Source organism: Vespa mandarinia, chromosome 19, assembly GCF_050613455.1.
Source record: "Vespa mandarinia isolate Hongniang chromosome 19, ASM5061345v1, whole genome shotgun sequence".
In the NCBI taxonomy this organism is placed as follows: Eukaryota; Metazoa; Arthropoda; class Insecta; order Hymenoptera; family Vespidae; genus Vespa; species Vespa mandarinia.
In genome coordinates, this window is record NC_140828.1 from 2,954,020 (window position 1) to 2,980,428 (window position 26,409).

Below are 26,409 nucleotides of genomic sequence, written 5' to 3' on the forward strand. Positions count from 1 at the left end.
GAAAACACTTTTTTGAATATTTAACACAATTGAACATATTTCGTTTTTTCAACGATATAACGCTGATAGATTTTATTAATTTTAGAATGAAATATAATCAGCAATACATTTGCCTATATTTTCGATTTATTGTTGGTAAAATTTTCATGATAAAAATCACTAAAAATGATGTTTTCAATTACTTGAATATTTATCATATTGAAAATTGTTATTTAATAATAGTGAATATTGTAATATATACAAGTTGATTTTCTTATATAAAATATCCGTATCGATACATACATGTGGTTCATATCTTATATTTATTTATTTTTTTCTTTATTGATTTATTCAATATTATAGTTTATTATTTTATCGATAAAATTTTGTACATTAAACGAGTACATTATTTGTGGCGCCATCTGCGTTATTAAGAATACATTACGTTCGACGTAATCGTATATATACCGACAAGTTCAATAACGTTCTGTCACTTAACCTATAAGATTGTTAACTTGAATGGCTCGGAATAAATATTGTTTCGAGGCCTGATTTTCATCAACGAAAATGAATAACATCGAAATTGAAGATTTTTATCATCACGACTTCACGACTGCTACAGAATGGGAGGTCTTTATTGCACGTTTAGAAGAAATTATGCATGAGTGGAAAATATCTGATAAAAGAAATGGTCCATCTTTGAAATCCGGCGATTTTGTTAATTCTCAATGGAAAAACAATACGGAGAAAGTTCATTTTGCAGGTATTCTTTTAATTATTATGTTCTTTTTTATATTTTTATACATATATACGATCTATAATAGAGCTAATAAAACATTTGATAACCTCCTTCTACAATCCATATTTTTTTTTTGTTAATTCTCTAAATTATATTTTAGATGTTGAATTTACATTTAAGCACTTTAGACTTGTAATAGAGAATGTTGAAACTATGAAAAGTTCATTGGAAGATGAGGACGACGAAAAAACTGAATGTCAAAAGGATATATTCAATTCTTTTAATGATTTTGCTCGTGTAGATCAAGAACATTTAGAAATAGCACCTTATTTTGGAATCAGAGAGTTTCTTGTTTTAGTGCCAGGAAAAAGAAATCCTATAATAGAGGAGACACGTATGAAGATTTTATTAAGTTCTATTACAATTGCTGCTAATAATACAAATTGGTAATGGTATTCAATCGACATTAAATATATGGTTCAATGATATTTTATTAATACATTTTCATCATATTTTAGCGAAGTACCTATCTTTGTACAGGTACAAGAATCATGGCAAAAACTGTATCTTGGTACAAGCGTAGGTAGAGGCAGCTCCGTTAATTTCGAGATGGTACATCTGAAAAAAATACCACCTCATTGTAAATATCTTACTGGTGTGTACATTTTCTTTTTACAGTTTTATCTAATTAATTAATTTACATAATGAATTATAATATAAAAATTTTGTTGTAGTAAAATGTTGAATTATTATATTATTATTTGTATAAGTTTTATTAGAGATGTATGGAATTATTTAAAAAATAAAAATTATTTGCAGGTTTGCTTGCTGTATTCAAACAAAAAATCACAGAAAGCTATGGAGTGAAGTTAAATCCAGTATTAGTTTCAGTGAGATTTTCGTATTTACTAAGGGATTGGACATGCAGTACTTGGACACAGCAACCTCCAGATTTTGATTTTATGCAAGGAGAGACACTTGGAGTAGCAGAATTAGGAAAGCTTCCATTTGGAGCAACTTTTGATCCTGTTGGGTAAGATGATTATATGTAAAGACATAGAAAAAGTCTTTTTACATAAACTTAAGGAAAGTAGTCTATTCTTGAGTTTGATATATGTTTAGGGAACTTCATCTATATACCACATGGCCGCAAATGTCAGAGCACGTCGTAGTAGACAGTGAAGGATTCACTGATTTAGAACCACAGTTAGCACCAGAGTGGTCAGTTCAAGTGACAATGGTACCTTCTCCGGCTTGTTTACTTGGAGATTATTTAACAGATTTTCTACATTTATGTAACGATCAGAGAGCTATGGTTGACTTGTTAGGTGAGAATGCCATGTTTCTCGCCGATGATGAGAACAATTTGAGTGCTGCATTTAATATATTAAGTGAATCAAGAATTCCTACAATTTCTTCTGTCATTGGTAAAGGAAACACGAAAAAACCAAAGAACGTGGAAGGTCCAATTACTGAAGAAATATTGATGCCTATATTGTATTTTCTTTTCCCCGATACTGAAGATAATCCTGTAAGTATAGAATTTTATTGATATTTTACTTGTTCCTGTGAAATAATAATTATATGAATTTCTTCAGAAAACACCGTACGGTGATATGAGTATATATTACGAGGAGGAACAGTGGAAAGGAGTAAAGACATGTATAATTGACAGTTTAGTATGGCGTCTTGCAGTTGTAGCCTCACATTGCACACATAATCTAGGTGGAGCCACAGCATTAGCTCAACTTTGGCACGAGTTCGTTCAGGAAATTAGATTTCGTAGAGAATCGGATATTCTTATACCAGGGTGAGTAATTTTATTGATTCGTCAAGTGATTAGAAAAAAATTATTGATTTTAATCTCTAACGAATTTCAATGCATTTTTAATCAATTGACGATAATGCACTTAACTTTTCAGCGTGTATATCTATAGATTCTATTTAAAAATATTTAACATTCGTTTAGGACAGAACGCTTGTTCCGTCGAATGCATTTCACCTCGCGATGCAGTCTCTTTGGGTATAAATACATTTAGCGAATACTTATTCAAAACAAGATCGTAGTTCGAATGAACCAATGAACAATTGTTTGGCTCGTTGATACATATTACAAGTACCTAAGTCATACAATTTATAAAAATGATCGTTACGATGAACAATAGCTATCATTCGATTCGATCGGCCTTATTGCTAACTTAGTCTAATATGAGTACGTTGTTGTACGTTGATGCATCGAATCGCATAAAATCAAACGAACCGACTGAACACAAGTTTGTAAAACCGATGATCATACTGGCATCAGACCGCTTCTCGTAGTTGGATTACGTGTCATGTATATGTCCATATCATGATCGGTCCAATTATTTTCATCGTAATTATTCAACGTATGCGTGGAGTCAGCTAAACTATAGCGACTGCCAGGCCTTGGAGGATTTTGTTCCAAGGTACGATTACGTGATCTTGGGCGTTGTCTTCTCGAGGAAGCATGAGAGGGCATGTGATTATTAGTATAATTGCTGCGCGACATTCTATCGGAAGCTGCTGCTAACGATTGACGTGACTGACGTAATTCTAGAATCAAAAAATCACTCATTAATCCTTATTAATTTAACGTTAGAGAACTAATATTTTTTTTTTTTTTTTTATTAAATACCTGGTCTAGAGTTTACGAGATTAGATCCTAAAGTCGTGTTAGCAAAATATCGTGTAGAGTTATTAGAGAAACTATGTTGTGATTGCCCATCAGCAACCGAACGTGTAGATACTTTACCACCATAGTGGCCTGTTTGAGAACGAACATCGTCGATGCAAGAAGCTCTAGTAATCGAACCTAAGATTAGAAATAATAAATGTATTAATTTTACATCATTTATCAGTCAGATAAAGTAAGAATATTCATACCTTGTCGATCGACAGGAAAGATTCTAGGTCTCGGTATACTTCTGTTACTATAAGCTGATACTTGATCCCATTCCTTTTGAGCATTGTAAGCACTCAAGGTCGCCATAGAAGACAGAGGTCCTCCTGGACTTGGCGTTGGACCACCGGTTGAGCAACAATTAACTGGCAAGCCTGCTATAGGGCCACCCATGTTAGTTTGATCTATACTATGAAGTGTATGAAGTTTACGAGCCCTTCTTCTATTAGCAACCACAAAGATTATCACTGCAACTACTATAGTCGCACATATTGCTGCACTAGCAGCTATAGTGATTTTGTCCATATTAGAAGTTGGTGAATTTTCTGTTCTAACTTCTCTGCATTGTTGATAGGGAACATTTGCTGGCGTAAGATTGGTCTCTTCCAATGAAACGACACATACTATGATGCATTCCTGTAAAAATGAACAATTGATCATTGATTTATTTTTATTCGTTTTGCATTTAAATCTAAAGTATATTCTACCTGATAGGGTACGTTCTTTATTTTAAATTCACGTTCGCTAGCATCAAGTGGCGGAGCTTGCTCGAAACTATCATCTCCAAATAATCGATAAATCACACGAAATCCTAAACTCTTAGGTGCTTTTGTGTCCCAATAGATAATCACTGAATTATCCTGTCTAAGTACATCCTTCACTATGATATCTCTATCATTTGATTTAGCTTTATAAAGAGGAGAACCAAGAACCAAAGGAGGTCTTGGTTGATGTTGCTGAGGTTGATCCTGAACATGTCTAGGTGGAGTTAAAGTAGTCCTCATTATAACTACATTTCCTGTTCGAGCTGCAGTTGGTCTATTAGTTGTCGAAGTAAACATAGTAGATGTTTGAGGTGCTTCAGTCGTTCTTTTAAATTCTGTAGTTGAAAAGATTGTTGTTGTTGAAGGTGTAGTAGTCGATGTACTAGTTGTTTTGGTAGATATCTGTGGTCTTATCGTTGAGTGATGAGTAGCAACACCTACATTATCACTTGGACCTGTTGGTTCTCTAGTATCGACACTTTCAACAGTGCCAATTCCAATAATTTCTGGTGTTCTTTCACATGTCATATCTAAAATGATTATCGTCGAATTAACAAGAAATCTTTCCGAGAACGGTCAAGAAGATTTAGTTTTCTTACCATTTATATCGATGTTATAAAAATTCTTTTCTTGTAATCTCTGTGGACTACCACAAAATGGTGGTTTACGTTCGCGGCTAGTTACTTGAAGATCCTTAGTCTTGATCCAATCGACGATCCAACGTAATTTGCAATCACATACAAGGAATCTTCCTCCCAAGCTCAGTCCTCTTAGAGTACCATTCAATCTAGCCAATGCTCGTTCTGGTACAGTGGACAAAGGATTTCCATCGATAGCGAGAAGTGTTACCGATGGATTACCTTGAAAAGCATTCACTGGTAACTCCGTTATTAGATTGAATCCGATGTCAAGTACCTGTAGAAAATGAATTATTAAAATCCTTGATAATAAGATTAGATTTTTATCATCTATAAATTTCTACCCTAAGATCATGAATACTGTTGATTGCAGCAGTTGGAAAATCAGGGATGAGATTGTTTAATAAACTCAAAGAGCTTAAAGTATTTCTGACGCCATAGAAAGCATTTGGTCCGATATTTTGGATCAAGTTTCTCTCAAGATTGAGACCAGTCAATGAGTCTAGTCCTTCGAATGCTTTGATACCAGCTGATCCAGGTAATTCATGTATACTGTTTTGTGATAGATCCAGAAAGGCTAGAGCTTTGAGACCTCTTAATGCTTCTGGTACTTTTTTTTGTCGGGTACCTTTAAGATTAAGATTTTTCAAAGTCGCTTCTAAACCTCTAAAGGCACCTGATGAGAGAGTAACTTCATTGTCAGACAATTTTAAAGTGACCAGTTTCAATCCAACAAAGGCATCATCTGGAACTTTTGTAATCTTGTTCATTGATAGATCTAACACTGTAAGATTCTTTAAAGTCTTCAACGTATCAATAGGTATTTCTATCAGTTCGTTATCTTTAAGATTAAGACTTTTCAATGAATTTTCTTGATCTTTGAATGCTTCAGGTTCAACTATCGAAATACGACAACCCGATAATTGTATGTTATTGATTCTTAGCGCTGAAAGAGATCCATTCTTTAGAGTACCAATGGTACTGTTATTAATGTAAAAGAGATCAACGGTGATCTTTGAAGCGTATCGTTTCATAGCCAATAGTAGTTGACCGTAATCAACGATGTCACATTGTACTGATAGTTCTTTAGCAAGATTATAATCACAGATGCAAGAGTTTTCAAGTTCTGCGACATTTTGAGCCCAAGGGCAGACTGAGGTTGCATTCACGATGTATATCGTGCCTGCCAAAAGCAATAACGTCTTGATCGTGAGCGTATCTGAAAAAAAAAAAAAAAAAAAAAACAAATCATTGAAGATTTTTATTAATTTTTTTGTAACAAATTTTACAGCGTAAAGTAATATTTTTCATTGACTACACTTTTGACAGATAGATAATTTAAATGATTGAACTTTTTTTTAGATACACGATTTAAATTACATACATGATCGATTAAATTTTTTGATAGATACATCTATGTTAAAAGTTTATCAGGATAAAAACGAGATATATTACGTGTTCTACGATTATAGAATCGTAGAAAAATTCTACGTTAGATCATTGCAAGTTGTTAAGACGGCTTTGGAAAATCGTTGGCGACGATGAAAACTGGACTTGTGCAGTCTTGAAAGGCTCGTAACGAAGCAGAGTCCATAGGGCATAGACCGAACCCGTTACGAGTCAATGGCCGGAGTATATGCGTGTTCTCGGTTCAATCTTCCTATCGATAGGACACGATAATCGTAAAAATCCTTTTTTGTTTTTTTTTCGTGTCGTCGAGAAAACTTTTAATCATTTAAAATTATATAAAAAGTAGATTTATATAAAGTGTCACGATAAAAACGATTATGAATTTTTATTAAATGAAATAGTTACATGATATATATATATATATATATATATATATATATAAGAATGTATTATATATTTATTATATAATTTCTTATATATATATATATATATAAGAATTCGATAAAAAAAAAAATATATATATATATACATATCGAGTGAAAGTAATCCAGTTTGGTCTTTTAGTACGCGATTGCGTTTAGATCAGTCATAGTAATTAGAACGGTCGAAGATTTTCTTAGGACAGTTTCACTATCTCTCACCATTCTCACGTCTTCTCTCTCTCTCTCTCTCTCTCTCTCTCTCTCTCTCTCTCTCTCTCTCTTTCTTTCTTTCTCTCTCTATTTACTTACGCAGAGCTAACTAGGAAAAGACCTAATTTCAATCTCAATCTTGTTTCTCTTCTTTTCGAGTTGGTTATTACTCTATCGGGCAACGCAACACGGTTTCAAACTTTACCGGTTACTTACATACGTATATGGGGAGAAACAGAACATTTCTTCGTTACTGAAAATCGTTGCAGCGTGTAAGGGATCGCTCGTAATACGCTCGTGGGTTCTGGTTTACACGCACTCTGCCGATCTAGTTGTATCTTTATTTCTTTTTTATTTTCTTTTTTTTTTATTTTTTTTTTATTTTTTTTTTTTCTATAATCCTTTCGACATTTTTTATTCATCCTATTTCCATTGCCATAATAAATTGTTAGAGTTGAAACTATTTCCTTTATGTTTGAAATTAATTACTCATTATAATTATTTTTCTCTGCTATGTACTTTTTAGATCGTTAATTAATAAAAATTATAAAAATGTCAATATTTTCGTCTAGAATCTGTAAAAATTTGATCGATCAACGCCAGAAATAAAATACTTTTCGTTATAATAATTAATTTTGGTTGAATGGAGTCGATGGATTAACTGACAAAAAGAAATGAAATTCACATGGGAAAAGTAACGAACGTCTGTGAGAATAACTAAGATATTTCCCGTTTCTAGTGCGATGAAGTTAGGTGATAGCTTTTAACCTGCTTTCGGTTAGAACAATTCTTAGACACAGTAAGTCACCTACATTAAGCTCAAGCGTGTGCACATTCCTTGCATTCGTGTACAATGAATGGAGGGAGCTATTTGGAACCTTTCACTCGTGCTTCACTTACGGAAGAAGAGCGACAATCTGTCCCAATTGTCTTTCAGAATAATCGTGACATTATAATTTCTTATATACATATATTTTATATTTATTAGTAATCACATTGAGAGAGAGAGAGAGAGAGAGAGAGAGAAAGAGAAAGAGGGGAGGAGAGAGAGGTATTATATTGCTAGACATTCTTTAGTATATTGCGTCAAAAAGATTTCATTTGGGTCTTCATTCGTGGAATATGATTATTTAAAATTCAAGGTAAATATGTTCACGATCGAAGAGAAATTTATAATTTGGAATATAGTGATTGAAAAATAAATTTTCATTTTATTTGCAGAGTTTGAAAACAAAAGAAGAACAAAAAAATAGAAATTTCTTTTTATATATTTGTTAACGCGATCTAGAAAATGTTTATTATATATCTATATATAGACATTAGGATTTCTCCGGAAATAGTTAGTATTTGAAAAATTGCTCTTCTCATCAGTTTGGATCTTCATAGCAAAAGCAAAAGAGCTACTGGCTAAGTTAATTAATTACTTAAATCAAGTACCGTTGCAATACGGATCTTGGAACACTTGTTAACGAGAGCAGAATAAAAATTAGCTTAAATAACCGTAGATTATAGCATAATCGACTCTCATACGAATTATATATATATATATATATATATATAATTATATAAATAATATATATATACATATAGATATGTATGTATATGTCTTCGATTATTATATTCTCTTCTCATTTTTAGGCAGTAAAAAAAGAAAAGAAAAGACTTTTTTTCGGAATAAATGGGTTTAACGTTTTCTTTACACGTTTTTTTTTTTTTTTTTTTTTTTTTTTTTTTTTTTTTTTTTTTTTTTTTTTCTAAATAAATTCTAATAACGGATTGTGCGCGGCATGTTTTTATCGAAGCCGGATTTGTTCGTTAAGTTAACCATCAAGATACTTATCTGTTACGCTCGTTAGCAGCAAACCGATCTTGATAGACACATCAATCAGTAATTCGCGTGTTAACATTATCAGAGTATGACCAGTTGAAGTTTTCTAGAGGTTGTGTTAGTGTCAGTGACCTTGGAAATATATGAACGAAGATATTTATCAAGATTAAAAAAGAAAAAAAAAATATATATATATATTTATATCATTATTAAAATAAGTATTAATTCATTTTCTATTAAGGATTATAGAGAGGAGACAAAAAATGGGCTCAAAAAATTAAATATTAATTTTGAAAGAATCTTTCAAGTGTTACATCATTTTCCGCACGAGATCACAATGTAATATTGATTACAAAGTAAAATAAGAGTTAATCGTATTACGTAGAATGTTATTGAACTTTCAGTGTGTGTGTGTGTATGTTTGTGTGTATGTATGTATCGAAAAAAGTATATAATAATTGACGGTATCATTAATCTCATCCCATCTAGCGTAAAAAGAGGTATTAGACTATGAAACAAATTATAACGATTCTTTCGCGAGTAATTTGTAGTTATTTTTATCATTGATCTTGTGCATTTTTTTTCTGATCATTCGGGGATCAGTCGAAGAAAGAAAAGGATATTAATGATTGTGTTGTTAAAAATAGTTAAAAAAAAAAAAAAATAAATAAAAAAGAAGAAGAGCGAAAGTGCATGAAATGTAGATTTTTACAATTAAGTATTTTCTAATACAACGTGGTTAGGAAAGGATCTTACAATTTATGTTTCGAAGTCTTTAGGATTTCCTATAGTTTGGAGATTAGATAGATTGAAATATAGACGTATAGTACACGTGCACAGGGTGCAACTAACTCGCTTAGGAATCTAAAGCCTTTCACTTTCGTTCCCTTTTGACTGTTCGTCTCTCTCTCTCTCTCTCTCTCTCTCTCTCTCTCTCTCTCTCTCTTTCTCTTTCTCTCTCTCTCTCTCTCTCTCTCTCTCTTTCTCTCTCTCTCTTTTTTTCTTTCTCTTTCTCTTTTATTTTTCCCTTCTTTTTTTCAACGTAAGATCGAAATATATGATAAAGATTTCTACTAGATATACTAAGAAGTATATTAGAATGAGTGGTTCGATTAACTCTGACTTGTGGTTAATAGTATTTATCTTTCATTACAATCGATCACTCGCACAGTTCTCACGCTAATGTTCTACTTTATTTTTTTCCCCTTTTTTCTTTATTTTTGCACTTTTTTTTTTGTTCTTAAGGGTCTAGCACTAAATGCACTTATCATGTTCACATTATCCTGTTTCGTTCGAAAGTAACTTATGACCTTATCGTCCTTTTATGGTAATCATTTAAATGATATTAAAATATATTCGAATAAATAAGAATTCTTAATGTATTCGAATAAATAAGAAATTCTCGAACGGGATCTATGTGAGAGTAGTTTGATAAATATATTATAAAGTGTTGGTGAATCCTTGGATTGGTTGCGTAAATTCTCTTACGTCTACCATTCATCTCGAACGTTATACGAGAAAGTGGAAGAGATTTCTCGAGTCGAATCGAATTCTTAAATACTTCTTACAAGTCCTCAGGAATTAGATATTATGTTCCTAGTTATTTTTTTTTTTCTATTTCTTTTTTTTTTTGTCGATGCTATGATTTTATTTGTATTTTTAATTTATTATTATTATTATTATTATTATTATTATTATTATTATTATTATTATTATTTTTATCTCTGAGATAAATCTCGTTCTTCTTTCAAGTAAATGCATTCATTCTTTTTATTTTTTTGTTCATTCGTTCGTTCACGTTCATGATCATTTTTATACTTGGAAACGAACAATGGAGAAATTGCATCGTATATGTAAATAATAAAGAAACGAATGAAGCATACTCGTCTTATATGATAGTAATTTTTAAAAGAGAAATTTAATGATGAAAGAATAAAGAAAAAAGTTAAGAGGAGTTTTTAAGTATTTATGTATATATGTATATATCTGTATATATATAAGTTCATTCAAAAACAGACAAATCGGAATATTGCGAATAGTATTATATTATTTACATTCTGCGCGCTCATTCTTTTCATCTAGCATGCAATCCGCGTAAACTAATGGAATAAATTAATTCCACGGAATTTCTAGAATGAGTGGATTTCTAGTCGTGTGCATTATCTTCATGACCGAACGAAAGACTTTTTTTCTTTTGTCCTTTTTTTTTCTTATTTATTTATTTAAATCTTATAAATTTATTAAATTTATTTAAATGCATGTTTACAAATGTAGAAATCAGATACAAATTGTATATCACGATCGTTTATTTAGATCCTTTTCTTTTGATAAGTAAATTAATTAGCTTATGACCTATCAAAGTATTACATCAGATTTTAAATAGATGATTTATGGTTTTTTTTTGAACAAAATTTTGTATAAACTAATTTCAGTTATCTAAAAAAATTTTTGAGTATTAAGTTAGTTAATAAAAGTAATGTTAGAATTTTTAATATTTTTTATCCAATAAATTCTATTTCCCAATTTTATATTCTGTATTCTATATTCTATTTAATATCTATATAAATAATAATATATAATATAATATAATATAATGAAAAATTATAAAAATATAGTAATATAGTAATTGATCAATGTTTGTCAATATAAAAAATACAAATTATAATTTAAATATAAAAGTATTAAAAATTCTCTGATATATTTCATGATTGGTTAATTTAATATATAATTTACCTTGCAATATGTACAATATTCCATAGAGACTGTCTTCTTTCTCGACCTACCAAACTTTCTATATGTTCGTAACGGTCCCAGCTACCAATCGGCACAGTATGCTAACCGACTATCTAAGTACTGTTACCTGCTCCATCTCGAAAAACGCATACACGCGAGTAACGTGCTGGCAAACAAGGAATTCTTTTCATATGTGACGATTCTATCAACATCGATCTCTTAGCAAATATATATATATAAGAAGAAATATTCATTACAAGAGAGAAATCAATATCTTATGTGTATGATAATAATGTTTTTAACGATTGTAATAGAATTTCATCATAATTTCATTAGTACTTTTTTCTTTTTTATCTAGTACATAACTTCAATATTATTATTATTATTAAACTATGCAAATTTTATTAATAGACGTCTCTTTTTAATTGTTATTATTAATATTGTTAATAGTCGACAATTTAGTCTCTCTCTCTTTTACTCTCTCTCTCTCTCTCCTCCCTCTCTCCTAATTATAATTAGGATTGGTCATCGTTTTACGAATAGTTTCTAAACTTGGGTAGTATTATTCAGTAGGTTTCAAATGTTCGTATGTATATGTTTAAAGTCATCGTAAGATGTAGCGCGGATGTGCATTAAAGTGGCTCATGAACAGAGTACACCATGCATGCAAATTAGTAACGAAGTCCTCGTTTTCTTTACCGTTTTACGATTTATTCATGAAAAAGAAAAGAAAAAAAAAAAGAAAACAGAATCATTTAAACATTTACTTATCTAATTTATTTCTTTGTTGATAAATATATAAGATCGAAAAGTATTTGATTTGATTTGTTTTGATTGAAGTATGGTAATTGATATCTATCGAATTATTTTCTAAAGAGAGATAACAATTTAAAAAATTTACTTTTTCGAAGTTAGAAAATTATTAAAAATTATCTAAAAGTTTATTTTTCGAAATCGAAATTGGAAGGAAAAAAAAAAAATTAAAAATGAGATAATTCGCGAATCATTTTTAAGATATAGATAACAATATCGATTGTTGTTCTAGTCGGTCTCGCTTCGTCGACGCTCGCTTTTCTCTCGAGAATGTCCGGTAAATCGAGATATCGAATAGGTTTCAAAGTTTTCCGACAAATTCGAGTGTCTTGTTTCTACTAAACGACACGATGCCGATCCCGTCGAATTCAACGACGCGAAACATTTATTTTCGCGCCAACGAACGTTTTCCGAATCAATGGAGAATCGATTGTCACTCTTCTTCTTTTTCTTCCTCTTCTTCTTCTTCTTCTTCTTCTTCTTTTTTTTTTTTTTCTTTCTGGTGTTAAATAGACCGAGATCGAATTAGGAATCGAAAATCGATTTGATACAATCGTTTTTATTTATGTGCTTTGGAAATATCTGAGACAGAATTTGTTCTTCGTTAGAAAGAATAATATCTAATTACTTATATGCAATTTTTTATTTTAAATATCGTTTATATATTATTAAACAGGATGGACCTAAAGTTCTTAGATGATTTTATTACTTAATTATTCTTTTTCGCGGATTACTTTTTGGACTACTTTTTTTTTCAGATTATAAAACTACAAAGTCTAATTATAAGTATAAAAAGTCACGAAGAAGAATAATTGATTTGCAAAATCACTTAGGAACTTTTCATCCAGTCCATTTAATTTAAATATTATTTATCTTATAGTTTAGAAATTATTATTATAAGCAAAGTTTTATTCTTAAGAAATGTTTTATATATATATATATATATATATATATATATATATATATATAACATGACAACATTATTTGATATTTAATTTAGAAACAAAATAGATTGCTTAAATTTATCACTAGGTATATTGGCTTACATAAGTAAGACTTACATAAGATAAAATTCTTATTTTATAGCACATATAATTCCTTTTATTTCTCTATTTGCAATTTTTGTTTTTAATCTCTTTTTTCTTAAATTTGCATCATACTCGTAGAATTTACTCGATAGCATACCCGTTATCTCGAACGAAACGGATTGGAAAGTGCTATAACGAATTGATAGATAGAGTATATCTTTTATTATTTTCAAAAATATACGATCACATTTGCGAACTTAAATGTAGAAAAAAGAAAAAAAACAAAAAAGAAAAAAAAAAGAAAAATGACATATTTGATTTGACGTTATAAATTAGGATACACGTTATAATTTCATTCGCATAAAAATCACGATTGACCTAATCCGGCTTCTTACAATGCATTCTTGTAACATTTCGTAAGCATTACTGTGAAGATGACGCTCGTTTCGTATTTCTCAAGCCTGTAGGCGTTAATTACACAATACCGAATCGCAACACACACGCGAGTTTGTAATATAAAATAAATGACACGTGAATGATTTTTTTTTTTTTTTTTTTTCTTTTTTTTTTTTTTTTTTTTTTGATGTTTCGTTAATAAAAATAGTCCTTAAAAATTGACAACGTTTACATTTTAACATATTTAGTATTAAGTTCATCGTTACATTCTTAAATAAAAATGTTTCATTTTTTTTTTTTTTTTTTTTTTTTTTTTTAATTGAAACAAGATGGAAGTGTCTTTTTATAATGCTACAAAGAGGACTAATCCATCAGGAAAATAACTTTTCCTTAGACAAGATTATTTTGGTATCATTAGTATATTTCTATTTTTTTAGATAGATAGAGAGAGAGAGAGAGAGAGAGAGAGAGAGAGAGAGAGAGAGAGAGAGAGTAAATGAACGGAACGTAAACCGGTTTATCGTAACTGATATTATAAAAATTAAATTATAAAAAGGAATGTTAATAAGAAGTGTATTTAGTTATATACGCGAGTGAAAAAACAAAAGAAGAAAAAGAAATGATTTCCTTTGAAACTAGTACGGTACACAACGATAAAGGATATTGCAAGGCAGGACACGAAATATCATTCGTCTCTTAAGTCCATTCATTTTGTTGTTCCACATATTTCTCTTTCTTTAGTCATTCGTGTGAGAAATCTGTGTCGATACTTCTTGACTCTAATAAGTATTGCTCTCGTATTCGTATTTGTTCATTGGCATAGAAAATAATGTACGTGCATCAAATATTTAGAATAAAAGGAAAAAAAAATAAATAAATAAATGATATTTTAAATAATCGGAAAACTCTCGACGTGTAAATAATCATAATTTTCTTTCTTTTTTTCTTTTTTTTTTCTTTTTCTTTTTCTTTTTTTTTCTCTATCCTTTCACTCGCGAAAAAGTCTAATTATATGCTTTTATTATGCTCATTCATTTTGATGGTGACTCATGAGAGAAACATTGAACAATAGGAAAAATATGGAGAGACGATGTTAGTAGAAAAATAAAGAGATTGGAATAAAAAAAAAAAAGAAAGAAAGAAAGAAAGAAAGAAGGATGTAATATAGTAGGGGAAGGGTTTAATTATGGGTTGAAAAAGTTGTCAAGTTAACGACGTAACTAGTCTTCTTTGAGTGAACCGGAACTGTTAAACTTCACACCATAGATAAGATTGTATGTGTATGCAATTGTTTTATTCCGGTGAAACGCTTCTTCCGGTTATATAAATATTCTCTTGAATTATTTGGACGGTAGTTTGAGATAATCATGTGTGGAAATCATGCGTGAATTCTTTGCGATTAAATCGACTTCTTTGCTTATGATTATGTAATGATAATTATGTAATCAATGTGGTGAACAGTCATTAGAAAGATTAAGATTAAGATTAAGATCGATCGATCGACGTATTTTTGATTTTCGTTTCGTTCGTGAAATAAAAATAAAATGGAATGATTATGATTTTTATTTTATTTTACTTTATTTTATTTTATTTTATTTTATTTTATTTTATTTTATTTATTTTTTTTTCTAAAACCGATAGATAAATTATTCTCGTTGTAGTTTAAAGATTAAGTTCGATCTTGATTGTAAAAATAAAACAAAATTCTAATTTTTTTTTTTCTAATTCATTTTTTAGATTGTTGAAAAGTTACTCCTTATTCATCATAATTTAAGAAGTAAAAATCTATCGATTGATTTGTCATCATAATTATTTAGCTTATGCCCGTGTATCCATCGGTATTCGTAATTACGTTGGTAGTCTCACGACGGAAGTTAAGAAGCGCTTCCGGAAATGAGAGCTCCGACGTTCGCGACTAACTCTATTTCTCTTGGCCTTACCGAGATGTGGGTTAGCATTGGGTCATAGCAAAGTTCAAAAGGATTTTTCACGATGTTACCGATTAAAATAATAATATTCAAACTAAAAAATTATTAAAGATCAGGTAGAATATTTTTCTTTAAATTTCTTTCAATTTAATTTATTACTGCAATACATTATTTATTTTATTGTTAAAAAAAGAAAAACAAAAAAACTAATTGCAACTATAGTTTGCGAACCACTGGATTTGCGGGAAGTTTTCGAATAAGAAAAAAAATTTTTTTCTTTCTTATTTAACGATTAAACGACTTTCGATCATACGAAAAAGTAAACATCGAAAATTATTAACTTTGTGTTCAGTTTTTTTTTTTTTTTTTTTTTTTTTTTTTATTATTATTATCTTATCGAATAAACTTTTGTCGGTTAAACGTTCGATTAACTCTTCAACTTTTTCACGTCATTATTTAACGTGAAATTCGACGAGTTCATAGAACGCAATAAATATTAGAAACTAACTCTCAATCGATTATTATTAAGGATACGCAGAATATACGTTTAGACACGGTTATTTCCTTTCGATATCGTTGAAAGTAAAATGCGTATTGCGAATGTAATTCTGATTATTTTTTCTTTATCTTTTTCTTTTTTTTTTTCTTTCCTTTTTTTTTTTTTCTTTTTTACAAGTAATAACTATTTTGTGAGCCGGAACAAAAGAAAGTTATATTGTAGGCTGTTTTTTCAAAACCTGTACGCAATAAAAGAAAGAGTGAGAAAGTGTTAGAAGAGATGAGAAATATAATAATGTCTTAAATCAAAATTAAATACTCAGGGACTTTTGGCCTTCAGCCTGTATTTTTTTTTTTTTTTTTTTTTTTTTGTAATTATATTTAATAATAAATTTATAAAAAGAAAAAGTAAAATTTTTTAAATAAAGATAAATCTGTTTAAATATATTTTTCTCTTCCTTTTTCTATTTCTTTTCTTTTTTTTTTTTTTTGTAAGTAAAATTATATTTTATAAAGTTTCTTATTCATTTTAAAGAGATATTGTTTAATATATAGAGAATGCATATTAAACGTTCCTCGTGGTTACAATAAACTTAGAAAAATGAATTCCTGTACTTTCAACATTCACTTTTGCGGCTGATCAGCCGTACTATGCGAGAAACGCGACCGCAAAACGCAACCCTGGCCACATGAAGGGGGCGAGTACAACACCTTTCTAAACAAGATCTAATAAATTTTCTATTCTTTATTGAGAACTAAGAAGAACTATAGAAAGGAAAAAGATGGTTAAAACAAACCACTAGAAGGCTACGATTACACCGCAAAGAAAACGTTCAAGTACGACGAACGATCGATATATAAACAAATTTATTTCTTTTTAATTATTATCATTATTATTATTGATCTCTTGAAACATATAACCGCAGTTCTATATTATTCAATTTCTTTTTTTTTTTTTTTTATTTTTTTTTTTTTTTTTGTTGAAACGATAAAATTAATATAATAATTGTTCTCTTCTCTAAATTCAATCCAAATGAGATGATAAAAATGATGTCTGAAATTATATCTAAAATTATCTCGACAAAGTATCTATATCATTTGTTACATTATTGTATTATGTAAATTAAAAGAATGTGTACGTGCACAGGTGTCTTCTCAACCCAATGACGCGAAACTTTCACTAACACAACCGGTTGTTATCTCTTCGTTCTTTACACCATAAGCTAGAGATTTATATCATGATTTGATCCTTTCTAGAATATCCTATATATTATCATTTGTCTATTTGTCACATTATATTTAATGATTAAATCTTTATAATTTTGATCAAGAATAGTAATCACAAACAAATTTCTGCCATTTATCTTATAAATTTTAACAGCGTTCTAGTTTTTTTTCTCTCTCTCATTCTCTCTCTCTCTTTTTTTTTTTTTTTTTTTTTTTTAATAAATATAGATATAGAAAATAATATATATTAATGTAAGAATCGAAGCGGAAGAACCACGGTACGGTCTGATGATCATACGAATATCTCGGACAAACGGATCACTTATCGCCATGCTCGTTGAACGTTTCACGTGCAAATCTTGAAAGATTTCACCGCGATGATAGCTATAAGCACAATCCCAGCTGATCGTAAATCGTAATTCTTTATTTGCATGTAAATCGAATTCTTTGAAAAATATATCATGTAAAGATATTATCATCGGTAAAAACCGATAGAAGAATATATTTCGTTTTTATCATAGAAGATTTTAAATTATAATTTGATAATTAGTTAATTAGAATTATAATTATTAAATTATAATTCGATAATTAATTAATTCTCTGTAATAAAAAAAAAAAAAAAAAAAAAAATGCGTTAATAGAATACTTCTAGGATCTTTTTTTATTCTTTTACTTTTCTTATTTTCTTTTTCTTTTTTTTTTTTTTTTTGAATAAGACAATTTTTTAAATTTGTCAAAAATTTTTAATCAAAATGATATAAAGAAACGATTCTATATGGCGTTTATTGCTCGAAAGGAAACATCGCATAGACTATAGAACGTTGGTACTGTCCCGTAGCATGGTTCAAGGACGGACGGTATAGACCGAAGACGATAGCCACAAGATACATGCGTGGGTGCATTAACCCTTCGAAGTTCATGGCAAAGTAGATAGAATACCAATGTGTCCTTTATAGTTTATATTAACTAACCTTCGATCAATCTCGATTATCTTTAATATATTCATTTTTGATCTCAATTCGATCAATTTTATTTTTATCCGATAAAACATTATAGATGTATTTATAAAAAATAGAAAAGCGAACAAAAAGAATTACAAATAATCTTGAATTCTTCACATTACTCACTCATTTTTTTCGTCTTCCAATAAATATCTTCGTTAAAGTTGTTATAGACATGAATTTCCTTCACGATCCATGATAATCTAAATCAAAAATTGGATCCTCGAATATGGATTAAGGTTCGCTTTCATGCAACTAGCACGGCGATACCTTCGACCTTCAAGAAATTCCATCCACATCGATGATAATAAATTAAAAAATTTCAACTTGATATTGATAGAAGATATGTTAAAACGAATCGTTGATTATTTTTTACACCTGCTCTTTTGCACCTTCACTAAATATTTTTTGATAAAAAATTTCTTTCTTTTTGTTAACTCACGTTAAAATAGACACGACACAAAGTTTTCTTGTTCTTTTCTTTTCTTTTTTTGTTGTTATATTTATCGAAAAGGTTGAGATCGTATAAGAATAAAAAAAAAAAAAATGGAGACTGACCGGTCCCTCACCGTTAACTTCTCCTTTCGAACTCACATTGGCATCGAGGTTTTGTACTCGACTGCGACAAGTCTTCCTCAGACACTGTCCAATCCCCCTAGAATCCTGTCTCCTGCCTGAACGAACGAACTGTTGGAGTAGGGTTGTTTAAAGGTAGGCATGGTAGGAGGATACACCTCTCGAAACGGAGAATCTCCTTCAAGTAAACCTGCTCGTATAATCGTTCCCGAGGAAAGCGGAAGCAGTTGGTCGAAATTGAATAAGTTAATATTTTTTCTTTTTCTTTTTTCTTTCTTTTTTTATAATTAATACTATCAACAATTATTTTCTTATATTAAAATATATCTCATACGTATTTCGGATAAAGCAGGAATTTATTATTAATTGATCATATGTATATAATAAAACAAAAAACAAAACTATATATAATGTCTTGATCAAAAGGCATGATGAAATTTTATAAATAAATAATTTTTTATAAAAATTTTTTATATAGAAACTTCATTTATTTGAATTGGTTAATAAATATAATGTTAATATTGTTCATTCGATATTTAATATTACAACGTTTGTGTATTTTTACTAAAAATAGAGGAAAAATAATTTTATATAATTATTAATATTTGAAATGATTTTATTTGGGAAAATTTTTGTTAATCAGTTTTATAATAAAAAATAAGTGAAAATAAAATATGAAAAGAATATATATATATATATATATATATATATATATATATTTTAAATAATACTGAGAACTTTAATTCTTTTCCTTTTGCGTTTTATAAAAGAAAAAGTGAAAAGGAAAGTTAGATAAGAATTTTCCCATTGATTATCTTACAATGTGCTTACATTAGAAATTAGCATTAGATCTGATAAATGACGTCATTTGTATTACTTGTTGGTAATATGATAATGTAAATAAGATTAAAAGAAAAGAAAAGATTCGAGGGATTTATAAATCGATTCTGTTTAACAAACTAAGTGTCCGACTGAGACGAGAAAACCAGTTTCACCGTTAACTTTTGTCTTGTTCGAATCAACTTCGATACTTCGGTCATCTCGTAATAAAAAAAGTATTAAGAAAATTCGTCTTATATATATGGTTCAGCGGATTAATGTTTTCCAAAAAATGTTCACATAATTTTATTCTAAAAGAAAACAAAGAATGACAAAATTTTGAGTTTAATATTTGAGTCTGATGTTGAGTTTGATAGTTATCTTTTTCATTTTTATTCGTTTAAATTGTTTTAGTATCGCTCCTGGTTTCCCAGACTCCGTTAGAACCTGTTTGTTACATCAAAAATTACAGGTACATCTCTTCTTCTTTTTTTTTTTTTTTTTTTTTCATTTCTTAAAATTTGTTGAACAATGTATTATAATAATAATTTTATGATTAAAGATGATGAATTGTTGTATTGAAAGAAAAAAATCTAGAGAAGATTCGATAAATAAATCTCAGAGTGTAGAATACGAAGACTTTGAAACAGGTATAATAACAGTATGTTAATATATTAATATTAATAATATAATATAATATAATATAATATAATATAATATAATATAATATAATATAATATAATATAATATATTATATTATATTATATTATATTTATATTCGTAGAATCAGAAGAAGAGGAATTTTTTGAATGTACAAGTGAAGTAGAATCAGAAAATGTAGGAACAAATGCCCAAATAAAAGCAAAACATTTGCTATGGAACAAACCAGCTGGAAGATTAACAAAACATCCTTCTTTAAGGTATTAACAAATGAAATCTTTTGATTAATTTTTTGAATAATTAATATTTTATTCGACAATAAGAGAATAATATAACGAAATTTCTAGATTATTACAAACAGGAGATCCCCTTTATTTACCTGTAACGCAAGAACCTGTTCCAAAAACGGAAGACCAATTGGAAGAAGACGCTCAAGTAATGATGCAGCTGGGAACCGACAAATATGCGTCGGAAATGCGAGCTCGTATGATGAGCGCCTCGTTGCTTTCCGACATGGAATCTTTTAAGGTATATTGCTTGAATAAATATTTAAAGAACAGATGATATTTAAATAATAGCTATGAAGAAAATAGAAAATATTAGAAAGGAATTTAGAAATGTAAAGAATTTAGAATTGTAAAGAATTTATTTAATTAAAAATTTTGTTCATATCTAAAATATCTAAAAAAATTTAATAAAATATAATAAAATGTATAATAATATATTTTATATAAATAGGCAGCAAATCCAGGTGCAATATTAGAAGACTTCATTAGATGGTATTCTCCCCGAGATTGGATAGAAGATAAAGGAACCAATGAATGGGGTCAACCAAATGGTCAGCTAAAGTCTTAAACATATATGAGATATATTTAATATATCTATATGTAAATACACACACACGCGCGCTCGCGCGTATACACAGCACAGGCATATACATACATACACACAAAAAGACTTTAAACATATATTTAAAAAAAGAACTTACATTAGTATTATTCCTGATGAATAATATAATGAAAAAATATCTAGGTCATCTCTCACCAAGAATGTTAATTCCTGAGAATGCATGGTCAACAACTTGGGCATCGGCTCAACCAGTACCAGCCCATCGTCAAAAACGATTATTCGATGACACGAGAGAAGCTGAAAAAGTTCTTCACTTTCTAAGCTCAAGAAAACTTGGTCAGGTCGCACGACTTCTTTTACCGTCCTTAACGCATGCTGCGCTTTACACTTTAAATTTACAAAAGCAAGAGGCTTTACCAAATTTGCCAGATGTTGCACAAAGTATATTAAATAAATTGCAATACGTTACGAAACCACTACATCAGAAATTACAGCTCTACGAAGTGAGTCTCTTAAAATTAATTAAATTAATAATTAATTAAATTTCTTTATTGTTATATTGATAATATATATATATATTTTTTTTTTTTTCTTTCTTTTTCCATTTTAGGAAATAACACGTGATATAGAAGGTGTAGAAGCTTTAGTTGCACAGGTCAACTCATTGCAATTGAAATTAGGTGGAAGTGACGATTCTAAAGAATTTACAACATTTTTGATAGAATTAATGAGAGGAAAAGAAGTATTTGTGCCAGATGGACCAAGAGGAAACATTGGCGCTCGTATAATGTCAATGTTTCGAGATGCTCAGAAAGTAAGATGCATTTAATATTTTTGTACAATTGTTAAAAAAAAAAAAAACAAAATAAATAAATAAAACTTTAACAAAAATAAACATGTCGATATAATTTTGTAGGCCGTACATATGATGACCTCTGTAGGTACGAGTCATGAAGTAGATACAAGTGGAGATAGTAAATACAAATCATTCCCAGAACCATCCTGGAAGGAATTTATATTACGGGCAATAACGACAAGACCTTCAGTGGCTTTAACATCACAGCCACAAAGGATGTATGCGTGCCTTAATCGAGATTCCATTCGTCTGGCTGGTTCATTCTCTGAAGATACTGTATTTCTATAGTCCATAATTGAGGTAATTTAATTATAAGATTTGATATATTATTTAAATATAGATTGTATACAATTTTTCTAATGGTTACTGTAACGTTATATGTTTTTTTACAATAATGAATCTTATTTCTTTACATTTTAGATACATTCTTTTATATATAGTTTTAGGAAAGATGAAGTTGTGATATATGATGTACTATAGCTATGTGATGTACAATGTTAGTATACAACGAGTTTGTTGCAATATTTTTTGTAAAGTTTATATTTGTTACTTTTTATACAAATTTCCAGCTGTCTAATGAATTATAAGTCTTTCTTTTTTTTTTTTTATTATTATTTAAAAAATAATATAATAGATACTATGTACACACACATACACATACATACACACACACACACACACACACATACATACACACACACGCACACATACACATACACACATTAATACATAACAAGAACTCATATAAACAACGTACTATTGAGAATCGTATATATGTAGTACGTATATAATTATTAAATAATAACTATATTTATTCTAATAAAAATATAGTCTTTTCCAATTTTGGTTTGGCAAAAAGGAAACTTTGTACAACTTCGTCAATTTCTTCCAGAGCTAATTGAGCATGTAGACGTAGTACTGGATCTTTATCGGTATCTCTTAAATGTTTTAAACTACGATATAAAATAACCAAATCTTTGCTAAGATCGGTTAAAACATGCTTTCCTAATCCACGAACTAAAAGATTGATGACTAAGACTGCTGCTCGACGACATTCAAGTGCTTTGTCAGTTTCTAAGATACAATTAATACAGTAGAGTATCTAAAAATTTGTAAAAATTATTTTCGATTATTTCACATAATTTATATATTTTTAGATATTAAAAATAATAGAATTTACTTTATTTACAAACATTACCTCTATGATAATATTTCCAAGACGAAAACCTAATACTTTACAAAGTTCTCCAAGACAAGAAAGACTTGATGCACGTACTAATGGATCCGGATCACGTGTAGCACATAAAAATCCATTAATAAGTATATTTTTATGTGTCAAAGTCATTTCACCTGTAAATATTATATTTATAAGAGTACAGTTATCATTTTCGTTCAAGTCATATAAAAAGATATATAAACACTTTTACCTAATCCTCTTGTTGTTTTTACTAATATTTCACCAAGTTTTATTCTATTTTCTACAGAAATATCTCCACTTGTAATTCTTTGTGGCATGTCAATGTACTCTTGAACTAATGTTTCTATTACTATTTGAGGATATGTTACAGCCAAAGAACACATACCGTTTATTGCAGCAAGATAAATGAAAGAATCTTCGTGTTTCAAATTTTCCTATAGCAAAATGAAAATCTAAGGATATATACACACTTATTATAGGGGTACAAAAGATAAAGAGATAATAAACTCACTTGAAATAGGCGTAAAAGAATTGTTTTTCTAGCAACAGCAAATGGATCCTTTGTTTCAATTAATTTTGTTAAAGTTATGATCCCATGAGCACGTACTGGAAGTAGCGGATCTGACAAATCTCGAATAGCTTCTTCAAATTTATTAAATTTTTTATAATCTATAGATAAATCTTCATAATGTATTTGATTAAATTGCTGTTTGCTTTCAATGAATTGAAGTATTTCCTTCATAAGTACTACCAATTGTGACGAAATAGTGGAATTATTAATTTGTTCTTTCAGAAACTTTGCGAATGATTCAAAATGTGTTCGATTCAACATTTTGCTTTCAGAACTTAGAATCATTTTGATCAACATTAAACTAATGTATATAATTTCATGATCATCGTTTTCAGTATTATTTTGATTTTTAATTACTTTCTCATTAAATAAGGATTTGATAAAATTTAACAATGGTTCAGGATTCTTGAGTTGTGCTTCTTGAACAACAGATTTGTTTGCCAAATGTGAGAGAAGTTTAATAGCAGCTAATTGTTTTTCAATGCGTTCTATTATGTCATGAGATGTTTCTAATGTATTATTGCAGGACCATTTTGTAGAATTTGATAGAGACATCAATAAATAAGAGAATAAATTAGTAATAAGTACCTCATTAACAGATATTAAGTCAAACAAACTATCTGCAAATTCCTCATATGCTAAATTCTTTATGGTTCCAATAATTTCAAGTCCACCATTAGATCCAAATTGTATGGATATATATTGTCCAAAATTTTCTTTTATATTATATCCAAGGAATGCAGAAAAAAGATCATGTTGTAAATTTTCATCGTGCAGAAGCTTCAATAATAATTGTCTCACTTTGTTCCTTAACAAGCAAGTACTAGATCTTATTTTGTTATGAATACAAAATAATGGAATAGCTATAGTCGATATAAGCTTGTGAGGCAAAGATTTAAATTTTGCCTCTGTTGGTGCAAAACAAGTCATAAGATTTTCAATACACGTATTCAATTCACATTCAGGTACTATTATTTCTGTCTCTTTTTCATGATCCAAGTTTGTTATTAATAAAGGCTTCATTATAATATTAATTATATTTTTCTCACAAATATCAGGATTACTTTCATAAAGAGCTATTATACAGCTATTAGCTATTATTGAGTAATGATTAATCTGTTTTAATGTTAAAAGATTCAGAAGCTAAAAGAAATGTATATATTTGTTATATTAGACAAACAATAATATTATTGAATCATAATAATTTACAGAAATATTATATAATTATATACCTGTGGACATATAGCTTCATAATATTTATTTTTATTCATTTCATGTGATGTAGCAATTAATCTAGCAAGTACATCTAACTTGTTCCAATCAGTTCCAAAATCTAATGTATCACTGCACAAAGTGGCAATTAATGACACGACTCCATTAGGTTGCTGAATTTTTTCAATTAAATGTTTTCTAGTTATTTTACGAATCCACATTGGTGCTTTTTGAATTCCCAGAATAATCATCAACTCCTTCATAATTATATATTGTGGACAATTATCAAATAAAGTTAGTAATTCAGATAAAAATTGTTTCTGATCGTTTTGTAATTTTTTGTGTAAATCAACAGTCATTATAAATTGTTCCTTATTCATTTCATTTTCTTGTTTCAAAGGTAATTGTTCTTCGTTAGGTTTTGTTAAAGGAGCATATGATAATTGTAGCAATGCTGCAATTAATGGACCAAATTGAGAAAGAACAGCTGGCCGTAAAAGACTTCCATTGTAATATTCAATAAGAGAACGGCTTGATAAACATAATCTCTCATATTTCTGTAAAATGGATGTCTTTTCTTCTATTAATTTTGAAGCTCTAGGACATAACTTTTTCATATCGATACCAATTCCAGGTAACAAGCATGGTATAATTCCTATTGATACTATTAACTCTATTGCAATTTTAAATGTATGATATTGTTGAACACTAATACAGTCGTCGTGATTGATTTCATCTATTATCTGAATCTTTTTTAATATATACGTAATAGTTTGAATATATTTGTACCTATAATATAGAAAAATTCAAATATATCTTAGTTCATAATAGAATATAATTAATCATTAATAAAGTGATAAAATTTATGATATATATATATATATATATTTATACATATATTTATACATATATGTATAAATATATACATACCTTATATCTACATCATTATTTGCACTATCGTTATCACCGAATATTATATACTTATCATTTTTCGATAATAGAGGAAGTGTCTTGTCCAAAATTTGTTCTAATTTATTTTCAAAATCATTGGCTTCTATAAACGCATAATCATATATAGATTTTAAATATAAATTTTAATGATACATTATAGAAGAAAAGTTTTATCAGTATACAATATATTTACCAGTTTTATCTGTTGTTAATTTATACAATATTTGAGAATAATCTATTTCTTTTGATTCTTTCATTGTTTAATTCAATATCCAAACTTACTGTAGTTTTCGTTTCATCACAGATAAGTACATTTACATTAATCTGTTAAATTATAATATTAACAAAAAAAGGTTAACATAAATAAGCGTATTGCAGAATAGATGCACTTAATTTCATTAT

The 26,409-nt window shown here is 28.8% G+C and overlaps 3 protein-coding genes across 8 annotated transcripts; 1 reads left to right on the plus strand and 2 right to left on the minus strand.

The window, feature by feature from the left end:
* Positions 1-436: 436 nt before the first annotated feature.
* Positions 437-23,108, plus strand: Rab3GAP1 (RAB3 GTPase activating protein subunit 1). 6 transcript variants are annotated; one of them, XR_014983273.1, is made up of 17 exons: positions 437-742; positions 879-1,164; positions 1,237-1,373; positions 1,538-1,751; positions 1,841-2,046; positions 2,152-2,249; positions 2,317-2,528; positions 20,125-20,182; positions 20,273-20,360; positions 20,495-20,630; positions 20,718-20,898; positions 21,109-21,208; positions 21,403-21,722; positions 21,830-22,033; positions 22,136-22,375; positions 22,496-22,571; positions 22,968-23,108. XR_014983273.1 is itself a non-coding variant. In XM_085662613.1 (15 exons), exons 1-14 carry the CDS (start codon positions 547-549, stop codon positions 22,361-22,363), a joined length of 2,769 nt encoding a protein of 922 aa, XP_085518739.1. In that variant the 5' UTR covers positions 437-546; the 3' UTR covers positions 22,364-22,375; positions 22,516-22,644. The 6 variants fall into 6 exon arrangements, 3 of the variants coding, with proteins under 3 accessions (XP_085518739.1, XP_035739533.1, XP_035739532.1); XR_014983272.1 differs by having other exon boundaries at positions 1,841-2,249; positions 22,516-22,571; XR_004840359.2 differs by having other exon boundaries at positions 438-742; positions 1,841-2,249.
* haf (leucine-rich repeat and fibronectin type-III domain-containing protein hattifattener) lies at positions 2,522-18,947 on the minus strand. Its single transcript, XM_035883642.2, has 7 exons — positions 18,442-18,947; positions 5,166-6,040; positions 4,783-5,098; positions 4,127-4,713; positions 3,623-4,055; positions 3,375-3,551; positions 2,522-3,292 (listed from the first exon to the last, which is right to left on the minus strand). The coding sequence occupies exons 1-7, from the start codon at positions 18,443-18,445 to the stop codon at positions 3,009-3,011; spliced, it is 2,676 nt and encodes an 891-aa protein (XP_035739535.2). The 5' UTR covers positions 18,446-18,947; the 3' UTR covers positions 2,522-3,008.
* Tango6 (transport and golgi organization 6) lies at positions 22,745-26,382 on the minus strand. The gene is made up of 7 exons (XM_035883638.2): positions 26,201-26,382; positions 25,987-26,110; positions 25,077-25,845; positions 23,785-24,987; positions 23,503-23,707; positions 23,274-23,425; positions 22,745-23,177 (listed from the first exon to the last, which is right to left on the minus strand). The coding sequence occupies exons 1-7, from the start codon at positions 26,262-26,264 to the stop codon at positions 22,887-22,889; spliced, it is 2,808 nt and encodes a 935-aa protein (XP_035739531.2). The 5' UTR covers positions 26,265-26,382; the 3' UTR covers positions 22,745-22,886.
* Positions 26,383-26,409: the final 27 nt, after the last annotated feature.

Excerpts from the sequence above, each read along its gene's own strand:
- haf (XM_035883642.2), bottom strand. Across the intron at positions 4,714-4,782 it reads TTATAACATCGATATAAATG|ATATGACATGTGAAAGAACA; the intron begins GTAAGAAAACTA and ends TAATCATTTTAG. Across the intron at positions 3,552-3,622 it reads CTTTCCTGTCGATCGACAAG|GTTCGATTACTAGAGCTTCT; the intron begins GTATGAATATTC and ends TTCTAATCTTAG.
- Rab3GAP1 (XM_085662613.1), top strand. The coding sequence starts at position 547 with ATGAATAACATCGAAATTGAAGATTTTTATCATCACGACTTCACGACT. Across the intron at positions 2,250-2,316 it reads CCGATACTGAAGATAATCCT|AAAACACCGTACGGTGATAT; the intron begins GTAAGTATAGAA and ends GAATTTCTTCAG. Across the intron at positions 20,631-20,717 it reads ACAAAACATCCTTCTTTAAG|ATTATTACAAACAGGAGATC; the intron begins GTATTAACAAAT and ends CGAAATTTCTAG.
- Tango6 (XM_035883638.2), bottom strand. The coding sequence starts at position 26,264 with ATGAAAGAATCAAAAGAAATAGATTATTCTCAAATATTGTATAAATTA. Across the intron at positions 26,111-26,200 it reads ATTAACAACAGATAAAACTG|AAGCCAATGATTTTGAAAAT; the intron begins GTAAATATATTG and ends ATGCGTTTATAG. Across the intron at positions 23,708-23,784 it reads TTCTTTTACGCCTATTTCAA|GAAAATTTGAAACACGAAGA; the intron begins GTGAGTTTATTA and ends ATTTTGCTATAG.